The sequence below is a fragment of the Centrocercus urophasianus genome, unplaced genomic scaffold, assembly GCF_019232065.1.
Source record: "Centrocercus urophasianus isolate 14NV4802_14NV808 unplaced genomic scaffold, USGS_Curo_1.0 seq_15, whole genome shotgun sequence".
NCBI classification, from domain to species: Eukaryota; Metazoa; Chordata; class Aves; order Galliformes; family Phasianidae; genus Centrocercus; species Centrocercus urophasianus.
Genome location: NW_024884697.1, coordinates 47,333,165 through 47,357,986, shown reverse-complemented (window position 1 = coordinate 47,357,986; position 24,822 = coordinate 47,333,165). Strand labels below are relative to the sequence as shown.

The 24,822-nt window shown below is 53.5% G+C and overlaps 2 protein-coding genes across 2 annotated transcripts; one reads left to right on the top strand and one right to left on the bottom strand.

Moving 5' to 3' along the window:
* Positions 1–249: 249 nt before the first annotated feature.
* SREBF2 (sterol regulatory element binding transcription factor 2) lies at positions 250–19,086 on the top strand. The gene is made up of 19 exons (XM_042815697.1): positions 250–372; positions 1,334–1,708; positions 1,795–1,976; positions 3,370–3,510; positions 5,465–5,686; positions 6,456–6,570; positions 6,741–6,922; positions 7,801–7,993; positions 8,487–8,668; positions 9,787–10,060; positions 11,360–11,529; positions 11,665–11,833; positions 12,345–12,465; positions 13,755–13,864; positions 14,717–14,849; positions 15,124–15,292; positions 16,011–16,196; positions 16,524–16,635; positions 17,704–19,086. The coding sequence occupies exons 1-19, from the start codon at positions 291–293 to the stop codon at positions 17,922–17,924; spliced, it is 3,339 nt and encodes a 1,112-aa protein (XP_042671631.1). The 5' UTR covers positions 250–290; the 3' UTR covers positions 17,925–19,086.
* A 97-nt stretch (positions 19,087–19,183) lies between these two features.
* Positions 19,184–24,822, bottom strand: SHISA8 (shisa family member 8). The gene is given in 5 exon segments (XM_042815698.1): positions 19,184–19,535; positions 19,537–19,583; positions 20,163–20,309; positions 20,453–20,577; positions 24,293–24,822. Coding segments are annotated over 5 exon segments (1,080 nt in total). The 3' UTR covers positions 19,184–19,304.

Sequence of the window (24,822 nt, the reverse complement as noted above, 5' to 3'; positions counted from 1 at the left end):
GCTCACGCTCGTGGGCTAGGCCATGCCCCCTCATGAATATGTAGCGCGTGAGGCAGGGGGCGTGGTCTCGCATGCTAATCGCAGCTGCTGATCGCCGACGCGCCATCACGCCATGCGGCGCTGCGCGCTCCTATTGGCTGCCGCCGACCTGGTCCCAATGACAGCGCGCGGGGGGGCGGGGCCAGGCAGGTGGGGGCGGGGTCGGGGCGGTGCAAGATGGCGCGGGGCCGGCGGCGCCGGGCTGCTTCCTCCGCTTAGAGCGGGCGGGGAGCGGAACGGGGCCGTGCGACATGGAGAGCGGCGAGCTGGGCGCCGAGGGCATGGAGACCCTGACTGAGCTGGGCGACGAGCTGACGCTGGGCGACATCGACGGTGAGCGCGGGGCCGGGCGGGAGCGCGGGGCTCGGTGCTGTGCCACGCGTGGGCTACGTGGGGGTGCGGGGAAGCCCCCTCAGCGCGTGTTGGCGGGTTTGAGTCATGCGCGTGACGTCACGGGGAGCAGCGTGACGTCAGAGGGCGGCGGGGGGCGAAGCAGTAATTAGTGCCGATCCTAACGAGTGGCCCCGGGGAGGGCCCTGTATCCAAGCATGGAGTGCGTTGGAGCACATCCAACGCGTTATGTCCGCCCCTTACCTGCGTGGGGCCACCTGCTCGCAAAATGGCAGTGTCATCGAGTGGGAAAGTGCCGTGTTGTGTGTCCTGGGTGCGGCGTGGGGTGGTGTGGGGAGAGCCCTACTGCCACTCCTTCACCATAAACCCCGGTGCTGCTTCCATACCTGTGTACAGCCCCTGCGGTATCTGTGCAATGTGGGGTCTTGTGTGTCGGATGTTGGGATGGGATCGGGGAGCTCAGATGGTCATCGGGGGGCAGTCAGGAGGAAGCTTTGGCTGTGGGATCTCCTTAGGCATACCCATGCATTTCTCAGCTCGAGTTCTGCAAGTTCTGTTTTCTTGAGTGTGTTTCCCCTATTTCCCTGTATACCTGAAATTACCCGTAGTCAGGGTGAGTCACCATCCGCGTGTCACGGTGGGGCTCTGTGGGCAGAGGATGGGTGGTGTGAGGCAGCCCTAGGTGGGAGGACGGCTCTTACTGAAGTCATGGGGCTGCTCATCCTCCTCCTCCGAGCGTGAAGCTGGGATGGGGATTGGACAAATGGCAATGGGCTGAAAATATTGGATCTCGAACTCTGGGAGTGTTTCAGCGCGGAGTTACTGGCTACCTCTGGGACTTCTGAAGCTGCCGCTTCCTCCTGTGCCCACTGCTGGCCTCTGAGTCCTGACCCTGTGTCCCATGGAAACAACCAGCCGCAAATGTTCCCTTTCCTTCTTGCAGAGATGCTGCAGTTCGTCAGCAACCAGGCAGGGGACTTCCCAGACCTGTTTTCGGACCCTCTGTGTGGCACCTTCCAGGGTGGCGGCGGCGGTGGTGGCGGTGGCACAGGCGGTGGGGCCCTGGATGCTACGCGGTCCTATGGTCAGGCCCAGCAGCCCTTCCCTCCGCCCGCCGCCTCCCCGCAGCTGCAGAGCATCCCGGTGAAGGTGCCACCAGCCCCACAACGCCCAGCCCCGCTGCTCCAGCCCCGGCCCCAGCTCCAGCCCCAGCTCCAGCAGCAGACGGTGATGATCACCCCCACCTTCAGCTCTGCGCCCCAGACCAGGATCATCCAGCAGCCCGTCCTATACCAGAACACGGCCACGAGCTTCCAAGGTAGTGTTGGGGTTGGTTGTATCCATAGCAGAAAGTTTAGAAGGCCTCATCACGGTGCAGTCCCTGACGTCTCTCCTTGTTTGCAGTTCTCCAGCCCCAGGTGCAGAGCCTGGTGACGTCCCCCCAGGTGCAGCCAGTCACCATCCAGCAGCAGGTGCAGGCGGTGCCGGCCCCACGTGTGCTGACACAGGCTGCTGGTGGCACCATCCAGGCACTGGCACCCGCCACAGTTCAGACAGTGGCAGCACCACAGGTCCAGCAGGTGCCGGTAAGTAGAAGTGAAAGAGCCTGGCCCATCCACCTGGCTCTCACCTTTAGTAGATATTGATAAGTGTTAGATAAGTGTTTCTTCACTAGGGAACACTCCCTGTGAAAAAATTGTTTTGGTTCAACTGTATCAGGAATAATTGTATCAGGAATGATGTGGTGAGCAGGACTAAGGAAGTAGTCCTGCCCCTGTACTCTGCACTGGTGAAGCCTCACCTTGAGTACTGTGTTCAGTTTTGGGCACCTCAGTACAGAAAGGACGTTGAGGTGCTGGAGCAGGTTCAAAGAAGGGCAACAGGGCTTGTGGAGGACTTGGAGAATATGTCCTGTGAGGAGAGACTGAAGGATCCGGGGCTGTTTAGTCTGGGGAAAAGGAGGCTGAGGGGAGGAGACCTTATTGCTCTCTTCCAGTATCTGGAAGGTGCTTACAGGAAGAGTAGGGTTGGTCTTTTCTCAGTGGTGACAGGTGACACGATGAGGGGAAATGGCCTCAAGTTGTGCCAGGGTAAGGTTAGGTTAGATATCAGGAAAAGCTTCTTTACAGAAAGGGTTGTGAAGCGCTGGAATAGGCTCCCCGCGGAGGTGGTTGAGTCACCATCCCTGGATGTGTTTAAAAACCGTTCAGATGTGGTGCTCAGGGACATGATTTAGTGGAGGGTTGTTAGAGTTAGGGTAGCATGGTTAGGTCGTGGTTGGACTCGGTGATCTTTAAGGTCTTTTCCAACCTGAATGATTCTGTGATTCTATGATTCTGTGATTCTGTTTGGGCCCTCTGTAGTGTTCTCTGTATTTGAGAGTCAGTGAAGTACTTGAAAGAGCAACAGCCAGATGTGTCACAGCTAAATAACTGTTCTGACATCCTCCCAATTAAATCAGAGGAAGGAACCGCTGCTGGCACTGGGAGGTGCTGTGGCATAGAATCATTAAGGGTGGAAAAGATCACTAGTATCCAACCGCCAGCCCATCCCCACCATGCCCACTGACCACGTCCCTCAGTGCCACATCCACACAATTCTGGAACACCTCCAGGAATGGCGACTGCACCACCTCCCTGGGCAGCCTGTGCCACTGCTGCACTGCTCTTTCGGAGAAGAAGTTTTTCCTAGCATCCACCTCAAACCTCCCCTGGCACAACTTGAGGCTATTCCCTCTCATCCAGTTGCTGTTACCCCCACACATGTGTTGTACCCTGAGGGCTCCCCCAGCTGACACAGGAAACTTGCTACAGGCAAGGGCAGAGGAGTCCTTTCATCAGCTCCTTGGTGTTTTTCGGCACTGGCTTACTACTGGTCTCTGATGTCAGCACCAGTGGGTTGTCACTGCCTCTGACCACTGAGAGGAACAGAGCAGTGCATGCCCACTCATCTCCTCACCTCTGGCTGTTCCCCGTGCAGGTTCTGGTCCAGCCTCAGATCATCAAGACAGATTCCCTCGTGCTGACCACGCTGAAGGCAGATGGCAATCCTGTTATGGCTGCAGTGCAGAACCCAGCGCTCACTGCACTCACCACTCCTATCCAGACCACAGCTCTGCAGGTACCACTGTTAATACTCTTCTTCCTCCCCTCAATGACGTTATTTCCTAATACAAGAAGGTTTGGTGTTCGGAGTTCTCCAATGGTGTGGATGGGAGGGGTTCCAAATGCTACTCTAAACATGTCCAATGTGAGTAATGTGCCCCTTCTGCCAAGGCTGAGAGCACAGACTGTGCATTTTTGGCAGCCTCCCATGGCCAGTAAACACAGAGCAAGGGGCACGTTCCTGTTTACCTTTTTCTAGCATTACTAGGAGAGGAGTGTGACTGAAGAATTCCGTGTGGTTTTTAACCTCCGTGAAAGACGCTTAAAGCCAACTGACTCAGGATGGCTGTGGATCTTTCTTTTCCTTTCTCCCTCTGTAGAATCCAATGGCAAAATGTTGAATGTAAAAACTAATTAAACTACTCCTCAAAGGGCACGTGCTGCAAGGGGTTAGGGTCATCATTCAAGATGGCAGCAGTGCTTCAGGGCCATGACTTATCAGCTTGGAGATGCTTTGTGCCCCAAAGAGGCTTTTATCACAGCCTTGTGCATTCTGCAAAGGTCCTTCTGTTCGAATATTTACTGCTGGAGATAAGCTTGCAAGCCTGGACTTAACTTCTGTCTGCAAAGCATGCTGGGGTTTCTATGCCCTTGGTAGCAGCCAGACCAAAATTTTCAGTTTACTTGCTGTTAGGTCTCACTTGGTCATGGAGATGAGGCTCATGTGATTGTGACTGGCAAATACACAACCCACAGAGCATTCTGAATGCACTGAAATATGCTGGAAATTAACTGAGGAGAGATGGAAGACTTAAATTTACTTATTTGTCAGCTTCCAGCTTTAAGTGAACCTACATTAATTTCTGTAATGCCAATTAGAAAACTATTTCAGAATTGAAGTCGATTCTTAGTTTGCTTGGGGCTGAATTACTGTTGCCTGCATCAGTCTGACTTTAATGTAAATAACTCTTCCATACCAACTTCTCTGATTCTGGGTGTGCTTCAGAGACCAGCTGTACCCTTCCCAATCTTACATTTCTGGTTGGAGCAGTCCAAATGATTTCCTTTGGTCTGACTGTCCTAGAATCCCCTCTGTGCAACCATTCTGGTGGGATTCACTATATTTTCTCCTGTAGTACGTGCTGCTTTGGCTGGGAGGAGATGGTCTGTTTATATATAAACCATAGAATCATTAAGGTTGGAAAAGACCTGTAGAATCACCTCATCCAACTGTCAGCCCATCCCCACCGTCCCTCAGTGCCACATCCAAACGATTCTGGAACACCTCCAGGGACGGTGACTGCATCACCTCCATTACATCTCATCCTATTATTGTTACCTGGGAAAAGATGCCAACCCACCTTGCTACAACCTCCTTTCACATTGTTGTAGAGAGTGACAGAAGTCCAAGCTCTTCACATCAGTGTGTATCACCCTGCCTTAATACCTCATCTGAATGCATTTTGTAGCTTAATGTAGTTAGGGATCTATTTTTTTCCCCTATGCAGTCTAATTCAAATTAACTTCAAGCTAGAGTTTGTCTTTCCACAGTCAGAACCCCTCTAATGTTATAGGTTCAGAAGTAGCATTGCCTGTTGTTGATCCAGTGACTTTCTTCATGCATTTGGAGATGTGGGGACTCTAATAGCAGGAAGGAGGTTTGGTCCATGTCTCTATTTGAATTGTGGATGATCAGAGCATGGTATTGGTGAAAGGGTGTTGGGGTGATGATACTCTTGGAGAAAAGAGCTCCTTTTACTGTGGGAGGCAGTGTGGATGTTTTTTCCTATGCTACTGTTCCCATACTTGTGCCAGCTAAGGAACATGGAAAAACGGTGTACCTCTTCCTTTTTTGAGCTTTGTGGACTTTTCTTGATTCTGCTTTTGTTTACTCCGTTTGCTCTTGGCATCATAATCTTGTCTATATTGGCTGATTGCTGGTGGTACTTTGCTGCGTGTGGTCTTTGTAGACCCTTGTTGGGAGCAATGGAACCATTCTGACCACAATGCCAGTGATGATGGGACAAGAAAAGGTGCCTATCAAACAAGTTCCTGGAGGTGTCAAGCAACCAGACCCACCAAAAGAAGGAGAAAGGAGAACAACTCACAACATCATTGAAAAGCGTTACCGATCCTCTATAAATGACAAGATCATTGAGCTGAAGGACCTCATCATGGGGACAGATGCCAAGGTAAAAAAAAATGTGCAATGAGAGCAAGTGTGGTGTCAGGAATACTTGTGTCCTCAGGTGCTCATTGCTTTATTAAATGGGGCAGATGGGTACAGACTGCTGTTAGGAGTATGCGCATGCATATTGCAATAAGATAAAATTCAAAACAGTGTCTTCTTGCACAGAGCTTTCCAATTTGATTCCAGTAAATATTGAGATGTATTGAAGCCACCTTGGACCATGTTTGACCTGTGCTGTTTGCTGTACGTCATGCTGGCAGCCTGTGCTGGAAGCATGTATTTTCATGGGGATGGAGGAGGGACTGAGCAGTGGAGAGAACTGCTTATATCAATTGAATGGTGAACCCTGGTTAACTGACAGCAGCTTGCTCCATCATCCTGGAAAAGAGACATTCATTTCATTTCAAAACTATGATACTTTGATACTATGATACTTTCAAAAGACTATTTCTGACTGAAGTCAAGACGTGAACTCTTGTGATTGGGATGTTAATCAGTTTTCATTGTACTGCTTTTGTAAAAACGTTGAGAAATCTCAGATACAAGGACTCAAGCTCTGTTGTCCAGTCCTTATGTGTCTTTCAAAGTGGGATACTTTGGCCCAGAACATGTCCTACTATTCATTTCCTTTTGCTAATGCCAGGTGGCCCTCTACTCCCTTCTATTTGTATCCCTTTTGTGATACATAGGGTTGTGGTACCCCTATGAGCAAGGGCGACCCTGGAAGCACATAGTACAAACTGCTTTCTGTGTGTCTTAATTCCTTGCAGATGCACAAGTCTGGAGTTCTGAGAAAAGCCATTGATTACATCAAATACTTGCAGCAGGCCAACCATAAGCTGAGACAGGAGAACATGGTTCTGAAGCTGGCTAACCAGAAAAACAGTAAGTTGTGAGTGTGCAGGAAGGAGGTGGTCTGCATGAATGTAGGCTGCCTCTTTCAGTTCTTTGTCATTGGCAGAGGTAGATAGGTGCATGCTGCATGGGGGTGGCCTGTGTTCTGAGCAGGATGTAGGACTGAGGGATGTGTACATGATGTGTTCTGGTTCTTGCAGAACTGTTGAAAGGCATTGACCTAAGCAGTCTGGTTGACAACGACGCGGACCTGAAGATAGATGACTTCAACCAGAATGTTCTTCTGATGTCTCCTCCCGCCTCTGATTCGGGATCACAGGCTGGCTTCTCCCCCTATTCCATTGATTCAGAGCCAGGAAGTCCACTCCTTGATGATGCAAAGGTATTTCTGACTTGATTTGTCAGAGTTTATGTTGTCACACTTTTCAAGAATGGAGCTAGCAGGCGTCGGGCAAGCAGAGGTGTAGGGATCAGGCATATATTGTAAGGATGAGGAAGCTGCATGGGAGTGCTTTATTTACTTATTTTGAAGGATTAAGGCTACTTCCTGAGCTGTATTATTTGAGCCATGCCTTAGCTGCTGGAACTGTGCTTAGACTTCAGCACCAGTAGGTTCTCTATGGACTCATTGCCCACAGAGGTGGTGCATGCCCCGTCCCTGGAGACATCCAAGATCAGGCTGGAGGGGCTCTGAGCACTTTGACTGAGCTCTGGGTGTCCCTGGTCAGTGCAGAGGAGTTGGACCAGATGGCCTTTAAGGGTCCCTTCCAACTCAAACAATTCTATGATTCTCATGGTGAATGTTCATGACCCAAATTGCCCATGGCTTTCAAGAGATAGATATGTCCTATGAATAAAGCAGAAGAACATGGAAAAGGATGGCGATCTCAGCTGTGGGTAGCAAGACTGTAAGTAACTGCAGTTACAGCAATCTGTTGACTTCCTTTAGCTGATGGGTTTGGAAGAAATTAATCCTCTTGGAGGCCCTCAGAGAAGAAGTTAGTCATGGCATAAAGCAAGGTTTCAGTCAGTGGTAACTGATGTGACTGGGAGCAGGAGGAAGCTGAAGGCACTCGAGTACTTCAGCCTGACCTTATTAATTGAGGGAAAGCTCCACTGGAGTTCTTACTGATCTTGATCTTAAATTTTAAAACTTATTCCGTCTCTTTCCTTCTCTACTTCTACATTAGCATTTTCTGTTTTATGGAATGTTAAGCAGTCTTTGTGTTTTTTCTTCTCTCCACTCCAAATCCTTTGAAGGTTAAGGATGAACCTGACTCTCCTCCTGTGGCTCTTGGCATGGTGGACCGCTCCCGAATCCTCCTGTGTGCCCTGACATTCCTGTGCCTTTCCTTCAACCCTTTGACATCCCTTCTGGATGCCAGAGGGAACCCGGAGTCTGACAGCCTCACACGCCATGGCTCTGGCAGGAGCATGCTGACCATTGAGTCAGGTAAAGAGTTGGGGTGACGTGAGCTGGGATCCGTACTGTCAGTAGTTTAGAGGACGGCTCAACTAAAGATGAGCTCAGGGGATTCTGTAGGTGTGTTGTCACTTAGCCAGCTGGTCAACGTATTTTCTCACTGTTGCTTTGTACACCTAATTAAGACTGGAAAATGACCCTGAGGTATTGAATACCAATGGGTGTATCCAATAGCTTTCCTAGAACGTCTTGCATTAAGATTATTTTAGAAGTGCTGACTCAGGTTTTGTAAATCAGCCTTGTGAAAACAACTATTTCAGTTAGGTTGGGAATGTTGTGGCTTGGTGTTGATGAAGAGCTGTTGATGCAAGAGCTGTTTCCCAGTAAAATGCAGCCTTTGCAAAATGTGATATTACAAGTGGCAAACAGAGCCGTACATCCATGTCGGTCTGGGCTCGTTGTATTGCAGCGTTTTCAGTGTCAGGATCAACTTCTCCCTTTTCTTTCGGGGTGTCTGTTGCAGACGCGGGTGGATGGTTTGGCTGGATGATGCCCACACTGATCCTGTGGCTCGTGAACGGTGTGATCGTCCTCAGCGTGTTCGTGAAGCTCCTTGTGCACGGAGAGCCAGTGACCCGGCTGCACTCGAGGTCATCGGTCGCATTCTGGAGGCACCGCAAGCAGGCAGACCTGGATCTGGCACGGGTAGGGCTGCCTCCTTGCTTTGCATCACATGCGTCTCGTAGGAGGAGGTGTAGGAAAAGTGGCCTAACGAGATGGTGCCTTGGCAAGTGTGTGGTATTTCTGGATTGTATCCGGTCTGATTTGCACAGAAGTTGGTGGTGCTGGCTTGTCTTGAGCAGATTGCTGTCCTCCCTCAGCCTGAATTAGTGAGCTCTGTCCTTGTGCCTCGCTGTTGCATCTTGCAGCAATCCTTGGAAACACGGTGTTGGTTTGTGTCCCGGTCCTGGCCTCTCCTGCAGGCAAACAGTGCTCAAGGGTGTCTTTTTGTAACATGAGCTTGTCCTGATGGTAGCTCAGCGGAAGCTACCAGCTGGCTGCTATTATAGGTTTCATGGTGCCTGGGTGGTGGGATCTTTAGAATCACAGAATGGTTGGGCTGGAAGGGAACTCAAAGCCCACCCAGTCCCACCCCGTGCCGTGGGCAGGGCTGCCAGCCACCAGCTCAGGCTGCCCGGGGCCCCATCCAACCTGGCCTTGAGTCCCCAGGGATGGGGCACCCACAGCTCTCTGGGCAGCTGTGCCAGCACCTCACCACCCTCTGAATAAATAATTTCTCCCTAACCTGAATATCCCCTCTTTTAGTTTAAGGCCATCTCCACCTGTTCTGTCACTCTTACGCCATGTGAAAAGTAGATCTCCCTCATGTTTATAATCTCAAGTACTGGAAGGCTGCAATGAAGTCTCCCTGGAGTTTTCTCCTCTCCAAGCTAAACAAGTCTAACTGGAATGGGTGTTTGCTGCATCCCCTGTCCTCCAGCTCTTTTCCATTGTTGAAGCAGGATTTCAGTTCTGACATGGGCACCCCAAAGCTTCTGCCTTGTCTGAGAAGGCAGGAGCTGCCTTCAGCTGGTGCCAGTGTGTCTCCCAGCTGTTGCAGCCATTGCAGGACCAGGCCCCTGTGTCAAATGTGATGTGCTGGGCCAAATTCGTTCTGAGTATCCTAAATTGCTGACTTTCCTCAGCTGAAGCTCTTACACAGGTTACTCATTGCTTTGTCTTGCTCACATTGGCGAGGAGGTCCCAGAGCATCTCCCTGGTTGTGCTTTTTGTTGTGTAACCTTTTGCCACGATGTTTGCAGGGGGATTTTGCTGCGGCAGCATCAAACCTGCAGACCTGCTTGTCAGTCTTGGGCCGAGCGCTGCCGGCCTCCCGCCTGGACCTGGCCTGCAGCCTCTCCTGGAACGTCATCCGCTACAGCCTGCAGAAGCTGGCACTGGTGCGGTGGCTGCTGAAGAGGACCTCTCACCAGTGGCGGGCCAGAGAGGCCACTGCGGGCTCTGAGGACGAGGCCAAGACCAGCGCTCGGGATGCAGCTCTGGCCTACCACAAGCTCCATCAGCTCCACATCACAGGTAGGGCAGAGGCGGTAGAGCTTGAAAAGTGGGCCTGCAATATCCTAATGAGGTTCAGCAAGGCCAAGTGCAAGGTGCTGCACTTGGATCCATGCAGCTCCAGACATGAGTACACACTGGGAGAAGAACCCACTGGGAGCAGCCCTGTGGAGAGGGACTTAGGGAATTTCTGGTGAATGAAAGGCTTGATGTGAGCCAGCAGTGTGTGCTTGCAGCCCAGAAGACCAGAAGTATCCTGGGCTGCATCAAAAGAGGGGTGGCCTGCAGGGCAAGGGAGGGGATTGTTCCCAGCTCTGCCTTTGTGAGGCCCCACCCAGACTTGGGAACTCAGCTTAGGAAAGACACAGAACTGCTGGAAAGTGTCCGGAGGAGGTCATAAAGATACTCAGAGGGCTGGAGCGCCTCTCCTACAGAGACTAGCTGAGGGAGCTGGGCTTGTTCAGCCTGGAGAAGAGAAGGCTGCAAGGAGACCTCATTGCAGCCTTTCAGTGCTTGAGAGGAGTTCATAAGCAGGAGACTGACTTTTTATATAGGTTGTAATAGGACAAGGGGGAATGATTTTATACTAAAAGAGGGGTGATTTAGGTTAGATGTTAGAGAGAAATAATTTACGTAGAGAGCAGTGAGGTGCTGGCACAGGCTGCTTAGAGAGCTGTGGGTGCTCCATCCCTGGAGGTTCAAGGCCAGGCTGGATGGGGCCCTGGGCAGCCTGAGCTGGTAGGACTGGGTGGGCTCTGAGGTCCCTTCCAACCAACCGTTCTATGATTCCGTGATAAGAATGGCTGAAGCAATTGCAGTGTCCCCTTCCATGTCCATGAGTCTGCAGAGGTGGCTTAGAGGCTGTCTCAAGCAGCCTTTGATAGAATCCAGTCATTTTTCACTGCTGTTTCTTGTTTCTCTTCTGTCACTTTGGAATGCAATGTGAAAGCAGAGGCCAGGGTTAATTGTTGGAGAAAAATCAAATTTGTGAAGCTGTATGAAGCGCAGATGGCCAGTTGGTGTTGATCTGCTTTGAAAACCTCGGCATGTGCACGTGTACTGAGGAAGTGCTTGAATGTTCCTTGTGAACGGTTGTTTTTGCTGCCTTCCTGGCAAACTAATTTGCAATTTTAATAGGCTACAAGTACATCAGAAATCCAAGCTCAACTTCCTTCTGCTTAATTTTGTTGTGTGAATTGTGGTTACACCATCTTAGCTGGGGTTGTCTGCCTAGGACAGTTCCCTAGCAAGTCATGTTACTGCAGAGTAGCAGGTGCTGCCGTGTCTCAGGTTAACCCTTCTCCTCTCCTGTTGGTGCAGGTAAACTCCCCTCCAGCTCCGCTTACTCAGGTTTGCACATGGCCCTGTGTGCTGTCAATCTGGCTGAGTGTGCTGAAGAAAAGATCCCGCCCAGCACAATGGCTGAAATCCACCTGACGGCCGCAGTTGGCTTGAAGACCCGCTGTGGGGGCAAGCTGGGCTTCCTGGCGGTGAGTCACAGTGTTCTCTGCCACTGCAGCTCCAGGCAGGGCTCTGGGAAAGGCTGCAAGCTTTGTCAGTTCTGGAGTCTGTAGTTATGTTGTGTGGTGGTCTGACCTTTCCCTGGGTGCCTCTCCTTTCCCCAGAGCTACTTCCTAAGCCAGGCGCAGAGCCTGTGCAGCTCGGAGCGCAGCGCCATCCCTGACTCGCTGCGTTGGCTTTGCCACCCTCTGGGACAGAAGTTCTTTGTGGAGCGAAGCTGGACGGTGAAGTCTGCTGCCAAAGAGAGCCTGTACTGCACCCAAAGGAACCCTGGTGAGAGCTGCTTGTGCTCTGGGCATGGGGCTGCCTGCACGTTGTCCGGGCAGCCTCCACTTCTGTGCTTTCTGGCACCGAAGCTGGTGTCTTGGAGAGTGTTTTCCTGCATCCTCACCTTGAATGTGGTCTCACTGAGCAGTTGGAATGTGCCTCCAGGACTGCAGGAGCTGGCTCTGCCCTGCATATGTCGTCTGTTCCTGTGTGGGGTGGCCTGGGGGGTGATGGAGTATAGCCTCCCCAGAGCAGCATCCTTGCTGTTCTACTGGGTGGCTAAAGTATCTCAGGGATGTTTAGCCTTGGGCTGTAGCTGTATACAGCTGATAATAAGAACGGTGATTAAAAAGGCTCTGAAAACTCAGTCTTCAGAAGATTTTGCAGTAATTCCTCAGGAGTTTCCCTCTACTGCTCTTTCTCTCTTAAAATTCAGATTTTGTTGTCAGTATCAGGAGGGGACTGTTGCTGTAGGTAAGAAAAATGTGTTGGATTTGTTCTTTTCCTTTCTCTGTAGCGGATCCCATAGCACAAGTTCATCAGGCTTTTTGTGAGAACCTGCTGGAGAGAGCAGTGGATTCCCTTGTGAAGCCTCAGGCTAGAAAAGAGGTGGTGGGACAAGAGGAGGACGAACCTTGGTAAGTTCCAATGCTGAGGGTAGCTGTAAATTCTGAAGCAGAGCTGATGGTCACTGTGTGGTCCGAGGCAAATACACGGGTTAGTCTTTAACCAGGGCTTGGAATGGCCCCGTGGAGCTGACCACCACAGCCTGTCAGAAGGGTGAGCTTCACCTCTTCGTGTGACAACCTCTGAAGCCTCAGGTGCAGATCTGGCTGTTGTCAGATGTAGTGGGCATTTCTGGTGCCAGCTGGCATGGTACCCATCGATTCCTAAACCGGTTGGCACATTCTCTGCTGACAATGCAATGTTCAGGGACACTAAAATTAGCGTGCCATTATCACTGCAGTTGACCAAAGTGTGTGCAGGGTGAGAAGGCCTTGGCATGTTGCAGAGTGACCCAGCTGCCTTCCTGTGTTATGCGTTCTTGTAACCAAATGAAGCATCGCATGTACTGGCAGTGGAAATCCACATGTTGCACCATGCGTCCCAAAATAGTGCAGGTAAATGCCTGAGTGGGAAAGTTCCTTAGTGGTGTCTCCTGCCTGGTAAGACTGGCTTTCCTAATGCAGGGAGCTGTTTTTTCCCCCTCTAGGGGAAGGAGCTCTAAATCCTGCTCTGTAGCATGTCCGAGGAAATTAGATCATTGCCACACTGTCACTTGCATTCATATATATTTGCATATATGCAAATAGTCACTTGCAAAAACATTCTTCAGCTTCTTCTGGAGGCAGTGATTGAAAAGGAGCCTGTAATCAACTCATAACGTATGTCCATCAGCAGATTTAAAGCACTGGAGGGGATGCTGGCGGCTTCTGCTCGGTGTCTGTAGAACATGGGGTGCTGCCTAAGTGCTAACATGGATCATCTTTCGCTTGAAAAGTGTATTACACGAGTTAATCTGCTTCGTGATGTATGCGGAATGGTCCCTCCCTGGAGAGTGGTGCCACCTTTTGTGAAGGACTTGGGCACAGCCTGCTCCCCTGTGCCTTAGTTAGGGAGCAAAAACCCTGACAAAGGTCCACTTAAGTCCCAACATCTCTGTAGCTGCAGTGCAGGTCCTGGAAGGTGCACACAGGCAGATGTTGGTGGTGCTCCTCAAACTGGTCCATACACTCCCACTCTCTGGAGGTCTCTTCAGGTCTGACAGTGTTGTGATACCGGTAGAGCCTGAAGGTTCTGCCTCCACCCTCTTCCGTAATGGGTCAGCCTTGTTTAAAGACGTGTTACGACTGATCAGAAATGCCTCCAGGCCTTGGTGCCTCCTTCTTGATGGCACAGTGAAGCTCTGCCTTGCTTTTTGTTTCAGTGAGTTCTCCAACGCGATGGAATACCTGAAATTGCTCAACTCTTTCCTGGATTCAATGGGAAGTGGAGCACCACCCTTTGCCAGCAGTTCTATGCTGAAATCAGCCCTGGGTAAGTCTGACTAAGCTGAAACTCCACTAGCTGCAGGAAGTGGTGCTGCCACGTGTCTCCCCAGCTTTCAAGCTCCAGGCCTGGCTGAAATGCAGTCTGTGTTGGTGGAGGGATGTTTTGGCCATGGAGCAGCACTCCCTGATGCACACTGAGGGGAGGAGCGCAGTCTGTAAACGAGCAGTGGGGAATTCATCTCGCTTGGTGTTGGATGTAGATGGCGTCTGGCCATTCACTGGGATGCTGCTGATGCTCCTCAAAATGCATAGAGCAAACACAGTGGGGAAACTGAATATCCCTTTTCCTAGGGGATGCCTTTCGGTTGGAAGTGAAGTCTTGCATTTGAGTCAGTATTGCCATGAAACTTAAAAGACAGCTCTGGGCAGCAGGTTGTGTGTCCTTTGGCCATCGGTTGACTTTGGGGTGTTCTGGGTAGAATGCTGAATAACGGAGGAGCTGATGGATTGGGGTGGCGAGTGCAGAGCCTTGTCGGGATGGGTGTCACGGTGTTTCTAGACAAGCAGATAGAGTAAGTTCTGGCTGTAGCAAGGTGAGGTTGGCCTGTTCTCCCAGGTGACAGCAGTAGAATGAGAGAGAATGGCCTCGAGTTGTGACAGGGAAGGTTCGGGTTGGATATTAGGAAAAAATTCTTCTCAGAAAGAGCAGTGCTGCACTGGCACAGGGGGTAGTAGAGTCACCGTCCCTGGAGGTGTTCCAGAACCATGTGGATGTGGCACTGAGGACATCAGCAGTGGGCATACTGGGGATGGGCTGACGCTTGGACTGGGTGATCTTAGAGGTCTTTTCCAGCCTTTGTGGGTTCTGTGGTTCTAACCCTTGAGTCCATTCTTGTAGGCCCAGATGTGGTGTGCAGGTGGTGGTCGGCAGCAGTCGCTATGGCCATTGGTTGGCTCAGAGGGGATGACACAGCTGTGAGGTCACGTTTCAGCGAAGTGGAGCGCCTGCCAAAGTCCCTGGAGATGTCTGAGTGCGTAGTGCTGCTCCTAAACTCCTACTTTTCCTTCTTTAGGCTGCAGCCTGTGCTGCACAGCCATGGGTTCCCTATGTGCTGAGGGTGGGCTTCTAAGAAAGATGAAGGGACATTTTTTTTTTATAGGTTCATGTAGTGATAGGACATGGGGTAATGGCTTCAAACACAAAGAGGGCAGGTTTAGGTGAGAAATAAGGAAGAAATTCCTCCTTATGGAGTGGAGCAGGTGACACTAACGTAGTACTTGAAAGCAGGGCTCTTTCTCTTCCAGGAACGCCCTGGTGAAAGCCACCTTCCACCTGTGCAAAGCTATGCAGGCCTCACTGTCATCAAAGGCGGATGGGCAGCAGAGCTCGCTGGGTCACTGTGAGAGGGCCAGCAGCCACCTGTGGAACAGCCTCAACATGAGCAGTGGTGCCTCCAGCACTCCCCTCAGCAATGTAAGGGCTGCGTACTGCAGGTGGCTTGTGATCTGTCGTGGCCTGGTCGTGTCTGTTCTTTCCGTTCATCCCGAGTCTGATAGGAGTATGGGGGATGCTTTCACCCTTTGCTTCTGAAGGGCATTGGCATTTTTTTCTGTCCCTGCTGTACAGAGGAGCAGTGCTGCAGGTGCTGTTGTTTCCTTCCAGTACCTGCCACTTCTTCTCTGCTGTGTTTTGTTTTTTGTCCACTTTGGCCTACGGAAAACCTCCATCTCTGTCCAGCCAGGGGCAGCTGCTGCCACCGGTGAGAAGGGACCTCATTATGTCAGGGCCACTCCGTTTCAGGCAGCATCAGAACCCTCTCCTGCATAAGTGGGACGGTGCTGTGCTATTCCTGAGGATGTGTGTTGCTTGTTTCTCTTCTCTCCAGGATCACCTCAAGGTGGAGCTTCCCTGCACAGCGTATGGGGACAGCTCACGTCCCTGTCGCTCCTGGGTGGCAGCTGTAGTGCATTGTAGTTGCATTGCATGTGCTGGCAGTAACTGTGCAATGTTCCTGCAGTGCAGTACAGAGGCGCTTTCCATTCGACAGAGCAGGTACTCTCTGAAGGGCAGCTGGAACAGCAAGCGTTGCTAGGGGGCAGCAACAGATGGGGAAAAGGGATTTGGCGAGCTGTGCAGCTCTGCTGTGCTCCTCGCCTGGTGCTGAGCGGTGTCTGCTCTGTGGCTCCCGCAGGTGATCCAGCTGCTGGCCTGTGACCTGCTGCTGTCCCTCCGCACCAGCCTGTGGCAGAAGCAGGCGAGCAGCAGCCAGGCGCTGGGTGAGACCTACCACGCTTCACCCTCTGAGCTCACTGGCTTTCAGCGTGACCTCGGCAGCCTGCGCAAGCTGGCCCACAGTTTCAGGCCTGCATACCGCAAGGTGAGCTTTGGCCCTTGCTCCTGGCAGAGGAGTGGGGAAGGAAAGAGTGGAGCACCACCTGTGTCTGCTCTTCTATTTTCTGCCCTCTTTCTGGCGGTTCGGCCGTCTCCCTTTCCAGGTTACTCAGTTACATGTCAGAAGCAATTTGTGCTTTTTTTTTTTTTTCTCCCAACTTTTTCTGTCTTTCCTCCCTCTTGCCCTGACCTGCAAACTGCAGGCAGGTGGATGTGGGCTCTGCTTGTTGTCAGGGTGTCAGCACTGTGCTGCTGACACAGCTGAGGGCTGCCTCCAGCCTACCCCTAACCACCCACCCTGCTGTCCCTCCAGGTCTTTCTTCACGAAGCTACTGTGCGCCTGATGGCAGGGGCCAGCCCTACCCGCACCCACCAGCTGCTGGAACACAGTCTCAGGCGCCGCACAACCCAGAGCAGCAAGCAAGGTCAGCATGGGGAGCTGCATTTGGCTGTGGCTATTTGGTGCTGTGTAGAGCCAGCCAGGAGTTGGTATTGGGGCCCATCCTATTTAATATCTTTATTGATTATTTGGATGAGGGGGTCGAGTGCACCCTCAGTAAGTTTGTAGACAGCACTAACTTTGGAGGAAGTGTCAATCTGCCTGAGGGTAGGAAGGCCCTACAGAGGAACCTGGACAGGCTGGATCTCTGGGCTGAGCCAGTGGGATAAAGTTCAACAAGACCAAGTGCTGGGTCCTGCACTTCGGTCACCCCATGCAACTCTACAGGCTTGGGGCAGAGTAGATGGAAAGCTACATGGTGGAAAAGGATTTGCGGGTATTGGTTAATGCTCAGCTAAACACAAGCCGGCAGTGTACCCAGGTGGCCAAGAAGGCCAATGGCATCTTGGCTTGTATCAGCAACAGTGCAGCCAGTAGGAGCAGAGAAGTGACCGTCCCTCTGTACTTGGCACTGGTGCTGTGTTCAGTTCTGGGCCCCTCACTAAAAGAAGAACATGGAGGCCCTGGAGTTTGTCCAGAGTAGGGCAGCAGAGCTGTGAGGGGTCTGGAGCATGAGTCTTATGGGGAGCAGCTGAGGGAACTGGGGTTGTTCAGTCTGGAGAAGAGGAGCTCGGGGGAGACCTTGTCTCTCTTTAAAACAAGCTGAAGGGAGGTTGTGGTGAGGTGGAGGTCAGCCTCTACCCACAGGTAACAGCAATAGGACAAGAGGGAATGGCCTGAAGTTACACTAGGAGAGGTTCAGGCTGGACATTAGGAACAATTTTTTCTCCGAAAGGGCAGTGCTGCAGTGGCACAGGCTGTCCAGGGAGGTGATGGAGTCACCATCCCTGGCTGTATTCAAGAAAAGGGTAGATGTGGCACTGAGGACATGGTTTAGTGGGCAGTATTGGTGGTAGTTGGGTGGTTGGAGTAGATGATATTATTGGTCTTCTCCAGTGTTACTGATTCTGTAATCACCCCCATAGCTGGGACTCTGCAAAAGGAGTTCCCTGGGGTGAGCAGCTCCCGTAGCTCTTTTCTCTGCTGGTTGCAGGGGAGCTGGACACACTGCCAGGGCAGAGGGAAAGAGCCACTGCCATCCTGCTGGCCTGCCGCCACCTCCCACTCTCTTTCCTGTCCTCGCCCAGCCAGCGTGCCGTCCTGCTGGCCGAGGCTGCACGCACGCTGGAGAAGGTTGGGGACAAGCGCTCGTGCAACGACTGCCAACAGATGATTGTCAAGCTGAGTGGGGGCACAGCCATCGCCGCCTCCTAACACCTCACCAGCCTCCAGCCCGGACTTCCTCCATGTTGAAGAAGGAAGGGGGGGAAAAAATGCAAGGAAAAAGGAGAGGGAGGGAAAAAGGAAAAAAAAAAAAGAAAAAAAGAAAAAAAAAAATCAGTGCTGTAGGTTAGGGTCATGTGGGATCATGCTGGGGTGGGAGTGGGAGGGTTTGTTTTTTTTTTATCTTGCCCTAGGTGTGGCTTTATTGCCCCTGCACTTTTTGGGGGCACTATAGTAGGGACACCCTGTGGCTGTGCTGGGGTTGCCCATAGGGGCCTGGTGCTGATGCCCTCTGGACTGACCCTACTGGGATCATCAGCTGGGGCCAGTGGTGGGTTTCTGTACCGTTTTTATACCGCTGTTTTTTAATAGGAGTGTTTGTGGCTTTACCAAACAGGGACTGACACAGCAGCCCTCCTCTTCTCCATCTTCCTCCTCATTTCAGCAAGGTGAGGCTGTGGCCAGTCCCCACAGGTGGTGGGAGCAGAGGCTGCTGGCTGTGGTGCCTTCATGTCGGTGCAGGTGAAACTGTTAGAAATGGTTTATTTTATTCAGTTCCCAGTCCCAGAACTGAGCCTGTCCCCCAGCCCCTGTACCCCCGGGGCCTGGCAAGCAGTTCACATCCCTTGTCCTTTTGTACAGGATGTTGCTTTGGGGTCCCAACATGGGAGAAGTGCTGTCACCTCCATAACACCCCATGGTGCCCTCCCTCCCCCTTCACAGGGACACTCTCTGTCCCCACAGAGTCCAGCACAGGGCTCCTGGCTTATCTGTGCTCCTGCCAGGAGTTGCATCCTTGTCCACTTCCTATCTGCTTCCTTAACTAAAATACAGCAGCTCTGACCTGTTGCGATCTCCCAGTTATTTTCCATTGCCCCAGGGGTCAGTTTTGTACTTCAGTGAATGGGGAGGAGGATCTGGAGGCCCTCAGCCTTCTTCTTGTCACTTACATGAGGGGCTGAGGCCACCCAGTGCTTTTCCTTCTCTGGGGGCTCTTTGCCCCCTTTTTCTACTCTTCCCACCCTCTGTGCCCATCTATCCCTACAGTTTTTATATGTGTGTGTATATACTATAAATTTTGTTGGTTTTGGGTGGAAGGGAGCTGTTGTTGGCAGCCGACTTCCCTCACCCAATAAAGGTGGTGTCACCGCCATGCCCTGCTCCTCTTCTCTGTCCCCGTAGTGCAGCTACACGAGGCCGTACACTTCCATGTGTTTATTAACAAGGGGGAAGCTGGGTGGTGGGGAAGGGGGGACACGAGGCTGTGCAGCCAATCTGCTGCTTAAGTCCATTGCCCATCCATGGAGTGAGCTGAGAACAGCCACAACTCGTTGCCTGTCCCCTGGTGATGGCACCTTGCTGGTCCTGGTGTCAGACGGTGACCTCAGTCTTGCTGTTGGTGGCCAGGTGCCGGTGAGCCTGGCCGTACAGCGGTGCCGTGGGCCCAGGCCGGCGTAGGCCCCGGGGGAGGCCTCCCTCCCAGCCCCCTGGGAAGGCTGAGCCCCCTGGCGCTTTGGGGAGGCCCTTGGCCTTGGTGATCCCTGGTGGGGGGCAGCCCTCGGGCCCTTCGGTGGTTGGGAAGGGCAGAGTGCTGGGGGGGGGGCACCTCTGGCTCCCCAAAACGCATGTAGAAGTCTTCAGGAATGCTCTCTGCAGGGACAGGGACACTGGTGTCACCCCCGTGGGGCACCCCATCCCTTGGCAGGGGGAAATTGACTGAGAAATGGAGTTGGGGGGTGGGGAGGGGGGCATTGGGGGTCTTCTGGGTGCTGATTGGCTGGGAAGGGGGTGGATTCTAGCTGCTGATTGGTGAGGAGTGTAGAGAGAGATCTTGGGCATTGATTGGCTGAGCAGTGTGGAATGTCCATGGGGGATCCTGCTGACTGGTTGGGTGGTGCTGCAGGTCTGGGCAGGAATCTGTATGGTGATTGGCTGGGGAACACAGTGCATGCATGGAGAGGGATCCTGGACACCAATTAGCTGGGCAGCGGGTCCATGAGGGGGATGCTGGGCACCGATTGGCCAGGCAGTTGGTCTATGGAGGGTGGATCCTGGGTACTAACTATGATAGTGCCCATGGGGTGGATAATGGGCACTGATTGGCTAGCGATGGGTCCGCGGGGGAGAACCTGGACACTGATTGGTTGGGCAGTGCTGGGGGTCCATGGGAGGATGCTGTGCATTGCCCCCTCCCCGCCATGCCCCCGTGCCCTCCCACTCCACACTCACCTCCAGCTGTGAGTGTGCTGTACGCAGTGTAGTTGGGCGCTGGTGGGCTCAGGCTGCTGCCCAGCAGTGGGTGCTTGCTGTGGCCGTGAGGCCGCCCCAGTGAGGTGACACCAGTGCTGTCCACCGCGTTGTTCAGGGGCAACTTGTCTGGGGGCAGAGGTGAGGGCTCAGGGGAGTGCAGAGCCCTCTTAGATGCCTCTCCCTTTTCCCCCCATGGGCAGCAGCATGCCCAGCAGCAAGCTGGCACCTCAGAGAGGCTCTGAGAAGGGACTGGGAAGCCTATGCCTTACCTGTGCTGTTCCTTGGGGGTCCCCGGGGCAGCCCCTCGCCCAGCTGCACCTGCATGCTGCCCATCAGGCCATCGATGTGTTCGGAGGGACCGTGGCCCGGCTGCTTCAGCAGGTCGGTGAGCGTCCTGGGGAGGGGCACAGGAGCACAGGGCCATCAGGCGATGCCTACATCCCCCATCCCAGTCCAGGTGTCCCTATTGCCCCACGCTGCAAGCTCTGGGGAGAAGGGGCGGCCCCCTCACTGGAGCCATTTGGGAGCAGGGCCTAGGGAAATGATGAAGGAAGAGGGTCACCCCTCTGTAGCAAGGAGGCTGCGCCAGTGGCCTCTGGTGTTGCCATTCACTGCGTCCTCCCGGTAAGCGATAGCATTAAACATTAAGCACTGTTACGTAAGACACAGCACCCTGCCATTTACTGTTCAGGGCTGGGGATGCTGCAGCACCGCTGTAACACAGTGGCCATCCCACAGCAGGGCACACACCGGGATCATGCCTTCATCGCAGTGAAAGCCGATGGGCTGCGTTAAGCTGAAAGATGCCATCAGGTGGAGGAAGGTTGTCCTTCCACTCTCCTCAGCACTGGTGAGGCTGCACCTGGAGAGCTGTCTGCTGCAGATCTTCAATAGCCACCTGGGCACACTGCAGGGAGCAGACAGACCCAGAGCTCCCTGCCCACCTCAGCCCATCACCTGAGCCTCCATCAGCGCTGGGCTTTGCACTTGTAGAGGTGCCTCTACCCCATAAACCATCTCCTCCTAAAGATCCATCAGCCTTCTGCAGCCTAGCCCTCTCCCCATCAGAACTCCCAGTCTGTGGGGCTGTACCGGCATGGCCCAGCAGCCTGGGGCTGATGCCAGGCAGCGTGCAGGGCCGGCGGCTCGCGGGGCTGTGGCTGTCACTGCGGGAGCTGCTGTGCTGTCAGCTGCTGCCTCCCTTGCATGTCCCTAGGGCCCAGCACTCACCCAGGCTCGTTTCACCAGGAGGTCCGATGCGATTTGACCTATTTCTTTTTTTTTTTTTTTTCCTCGGGTCTATTTACCAAGCTCGAGCAGTCCTTTAGCTGCGACTTTTCCTCTCCAGATAAATCCATCAGTGCTCTTTTCCACAAACCTGCCCCTGGCCCCAACTGCCCAGACAATAACAGTGAGAGCAGCTCCGTTCCCATCCGCAAGTCTCAAGCACAAGAGGTGGCCCTGGAGGGCTTCCCATCGTGGTTTTGGAGGACACTGACCCTATTCTGAGGGTCTGGGGAGGCTCAAGTTGCATCGACTTAGTTCACCTAAAGGTCTGGGATGGCCTCAGAGTGCAGCTCGAGATGAAGACTGTAGGGCACATCAAATTCCTATCTGCAATATAGTACCAGTGAGCCCAGTGAGATCTCCATCCATCACTGTGGCCATGGGTGCTAGGTGGGCCCTAGGCAACCTGGATGCAGTGCACAACCCCACCTGGAAGATCTGGCCAATGGACACAACCTGCACCCCCAAAACCGTCCCACTGTGAGCTCCAGGAGTGAGCAGAGAGGAAAGTTCTGGGGGAGGGAGGAAGATGAGAACATGGTGACATCTCCCTTGAATGAGCTGGAATGCCACACTTGGTCCCTGAGCCACTGATGCAAAAAATAGAGGTGACAGCATGGGACCTCACCACTGGGCCTTGTTCGGGTATCCCTGGAGATGGAGGCTGGGTCCACACCAGGAATATCCAGCAGAGTTGGGGCCCCAGAAAGCACAGAGACCAGCCTGTTCCTTTTCTACAGAGCCCCCAGGCCCCTTTCCGTGGGCCTCCTGTAGGTCTCTATGAGGATGTCCTCATGTGGTAGACACGAGCAGATCCCCCTGCCCTGAAAGGATCCCAACATCGGCAGCCTCAAGAAAAACATGGGCAGGTGTTCCTGACTCACAGAGCCTTGGGCACGCCGAGCGAGCATGGGGACGGTGCCAAGTGCTAGCCGAGTAGGAAGGAGTGAGCCTGGCGGAGCCGCCATTCGGACCTGCAGAGGCACAGGGACATGGGGGAACCGCAGTGTTTTAGTGCCTGAACCTCTTTCTGGACCCAGCTGTGAGAGCCTGGAGAAGAAGCTGTGTTTGAGGTGGACCACACCGAGTGTGAGCAGCAGCAAGAGTGGAAGAACAGTGACAAAATGGATGGACGGGTGGATGAGCGAAAGGATGGATGGATGGGTGGAAGGATGGGTGGATGGGAACAGGAACCAGCGAGGCCGTGCAACAGGGAGCTGGCCCGAGGCCACGCTGCAGCTCCTGAGGAGCAAATGAGAAGCTGCAACCTGCGGCATCAGGCGGGACGCGAGATCGCAGTGCCCATGCGCGGCAAGAGGCAGGTGGAGATACGGTGCCCAAATGAGATATCTCACATCGGGACAGAGGAGATGGTGGCACCTGGCTGGGACCTTCAGCCACAGATGCACAAGACCCCAGTGCGTGCCAGGACAGAGGCAGGCTCCTGGATTTGTCCCTGAGAGGCACCCAAGGGAAGCTCGCCTCCTCCCGCTCCATATGGTGGTGTCCAAAAAAATCAGTAGCCTCGGGGAAAAAAGGATCTGCTGGGCAATGAGCCGCGTGTTCCCCATGCTGGAGCATGCTGGCAGGAACTGGAGTGCATCCTTGGAAGGGGGTGCACAGAACTGGGGAGACAGCAAATTCCACAGCACCTGGTGAAGCGAGAAGGGATGGGAATAGAGCCAGGACTAGGTGTCCCCAAGCAGATCCCCATGCAGGTCTCTCAGGTGGTGGATACAACCAGAGCATCATCTCAGTGAAATAAATTCCTTGCCATGCTAAATTCCCAAAATAAAAGCCCAGGAAGATGTGTTTATGTGTGTGCACACATGTGTGCTGGGGGAGGACGAAGAGGGCAGATCTGAGTCAGAGCCGCAGGGGCAGGGCTGTACCCGGGGGGGCTGTAGCTGCTGTCAGCTGCTGAGAAGTGTTAAACTCACTGAATGTGATCATCGGGGGAGAAAAGTGAAAGGGGGGGAAAAAAAAAGAGGAAAAAGAGGAAGAGAAACATCAACCTGAGTGGAGGAACATAATGCAAGGAGGGATCAAGGGGACTGCAGCCACTAGCCCTGCCTGTCCCTGTCCTCCCTGTCCCTGTGCCCATCCCTCCCCAGCAGCAAAACCACGATTTGGGGGCAGACACAGGACAAGAACCGTTTGCCTGGAGCAGGAGCTCAGATGAGAAGTGAGGGGCTGGCAACCCCATGGTATGCAGCTTGGGTCCCCTCCCTGGGACTGACATCCCACCAGGGTACAAGGAACACACGCAGGCAAAAAGCCACTTCCAACAACAAGCACTCTGCCCACATCATCAGCTGCTGGGGACAGAGGGACAGCACTGAGTCAGGGATGAAGGGGACAAGGGATGGAGGGGATAAGGGATGGAGTGGATGAGAGATGGAGCGAGTGGACAAGGAGTGGAGAGAGTGAAAGATGGAGAGGATGTGACATGCAGGAGACAAGGGAAGGAGGGGATGAAGGACAGAGGGGATGAAGGGTAGAGGGGACGAGATAGAGGGGATGAGGGACAGAAGGGATGAAAGACAGAAGGGATGAGGGATGGAATGGATGAAGGACGGATGGGATGACAGACAGAGGGGATGAGTGACAGGAAATAAGGGTCAGAGGGGTGGAGAGATGGGGAGGATGAGGGACAGAGGGAACGAGGGATGGAGAAGACGAGTGACACATAGCTGCCACCACCACCCCTCTGCATGCTAGGGTCTGGGGACTCTCTCATCCCCTTGGGGACGAAGTGACAGTGGGGCTCACCCTGTGCATGGGGCTGGGGGAAGTGGGAGGACCGAACGAGACCCCTTTACCTGGAGACCGTCATCTCAGTCTGGGGGCCTTGTGCCTTCTCCAGGCCCAGCTTGGTGAAGATGCCCACCAGCACCATGATGGCCACCACGCCGCAGATGATGTAGACGATCATGTTGGTCTTGTCACGGGTGGGGCCCTCGGGGCTCTCATCCACACGGGCAGGCGGCTGCCCCGTGTTCACCCAGTTGGGGGTGTCGTAGTTGGAGCAGCCGCTCTGATCCAGCCGCCTGGCCTTGAACTGGCAGCAGAAGCGGTACCCGCAGGTCCCACAGCAGTACTGGTAGATGCCGGCGTTGCAGTTGAATGGCGGGTCCCACTGCCCCATCACGTCGTAATACCCGCGGCAACGGTCCCCTCCTGGGGTGGGCTCAGTGGGCGCGGGGGCTGTGTCCTCCACCGCCGGTGCCCGGCTGCTGTTACCGCCGTCCCCAGTGCCGGGCTCGGCGCCCCAGCTCCTCTCTAGCAGCACCAGGCAGCAGATGCCCACCACGTAGCTCCGCTCCATCCGCCCGCGGCTCCGGGGGGCCAT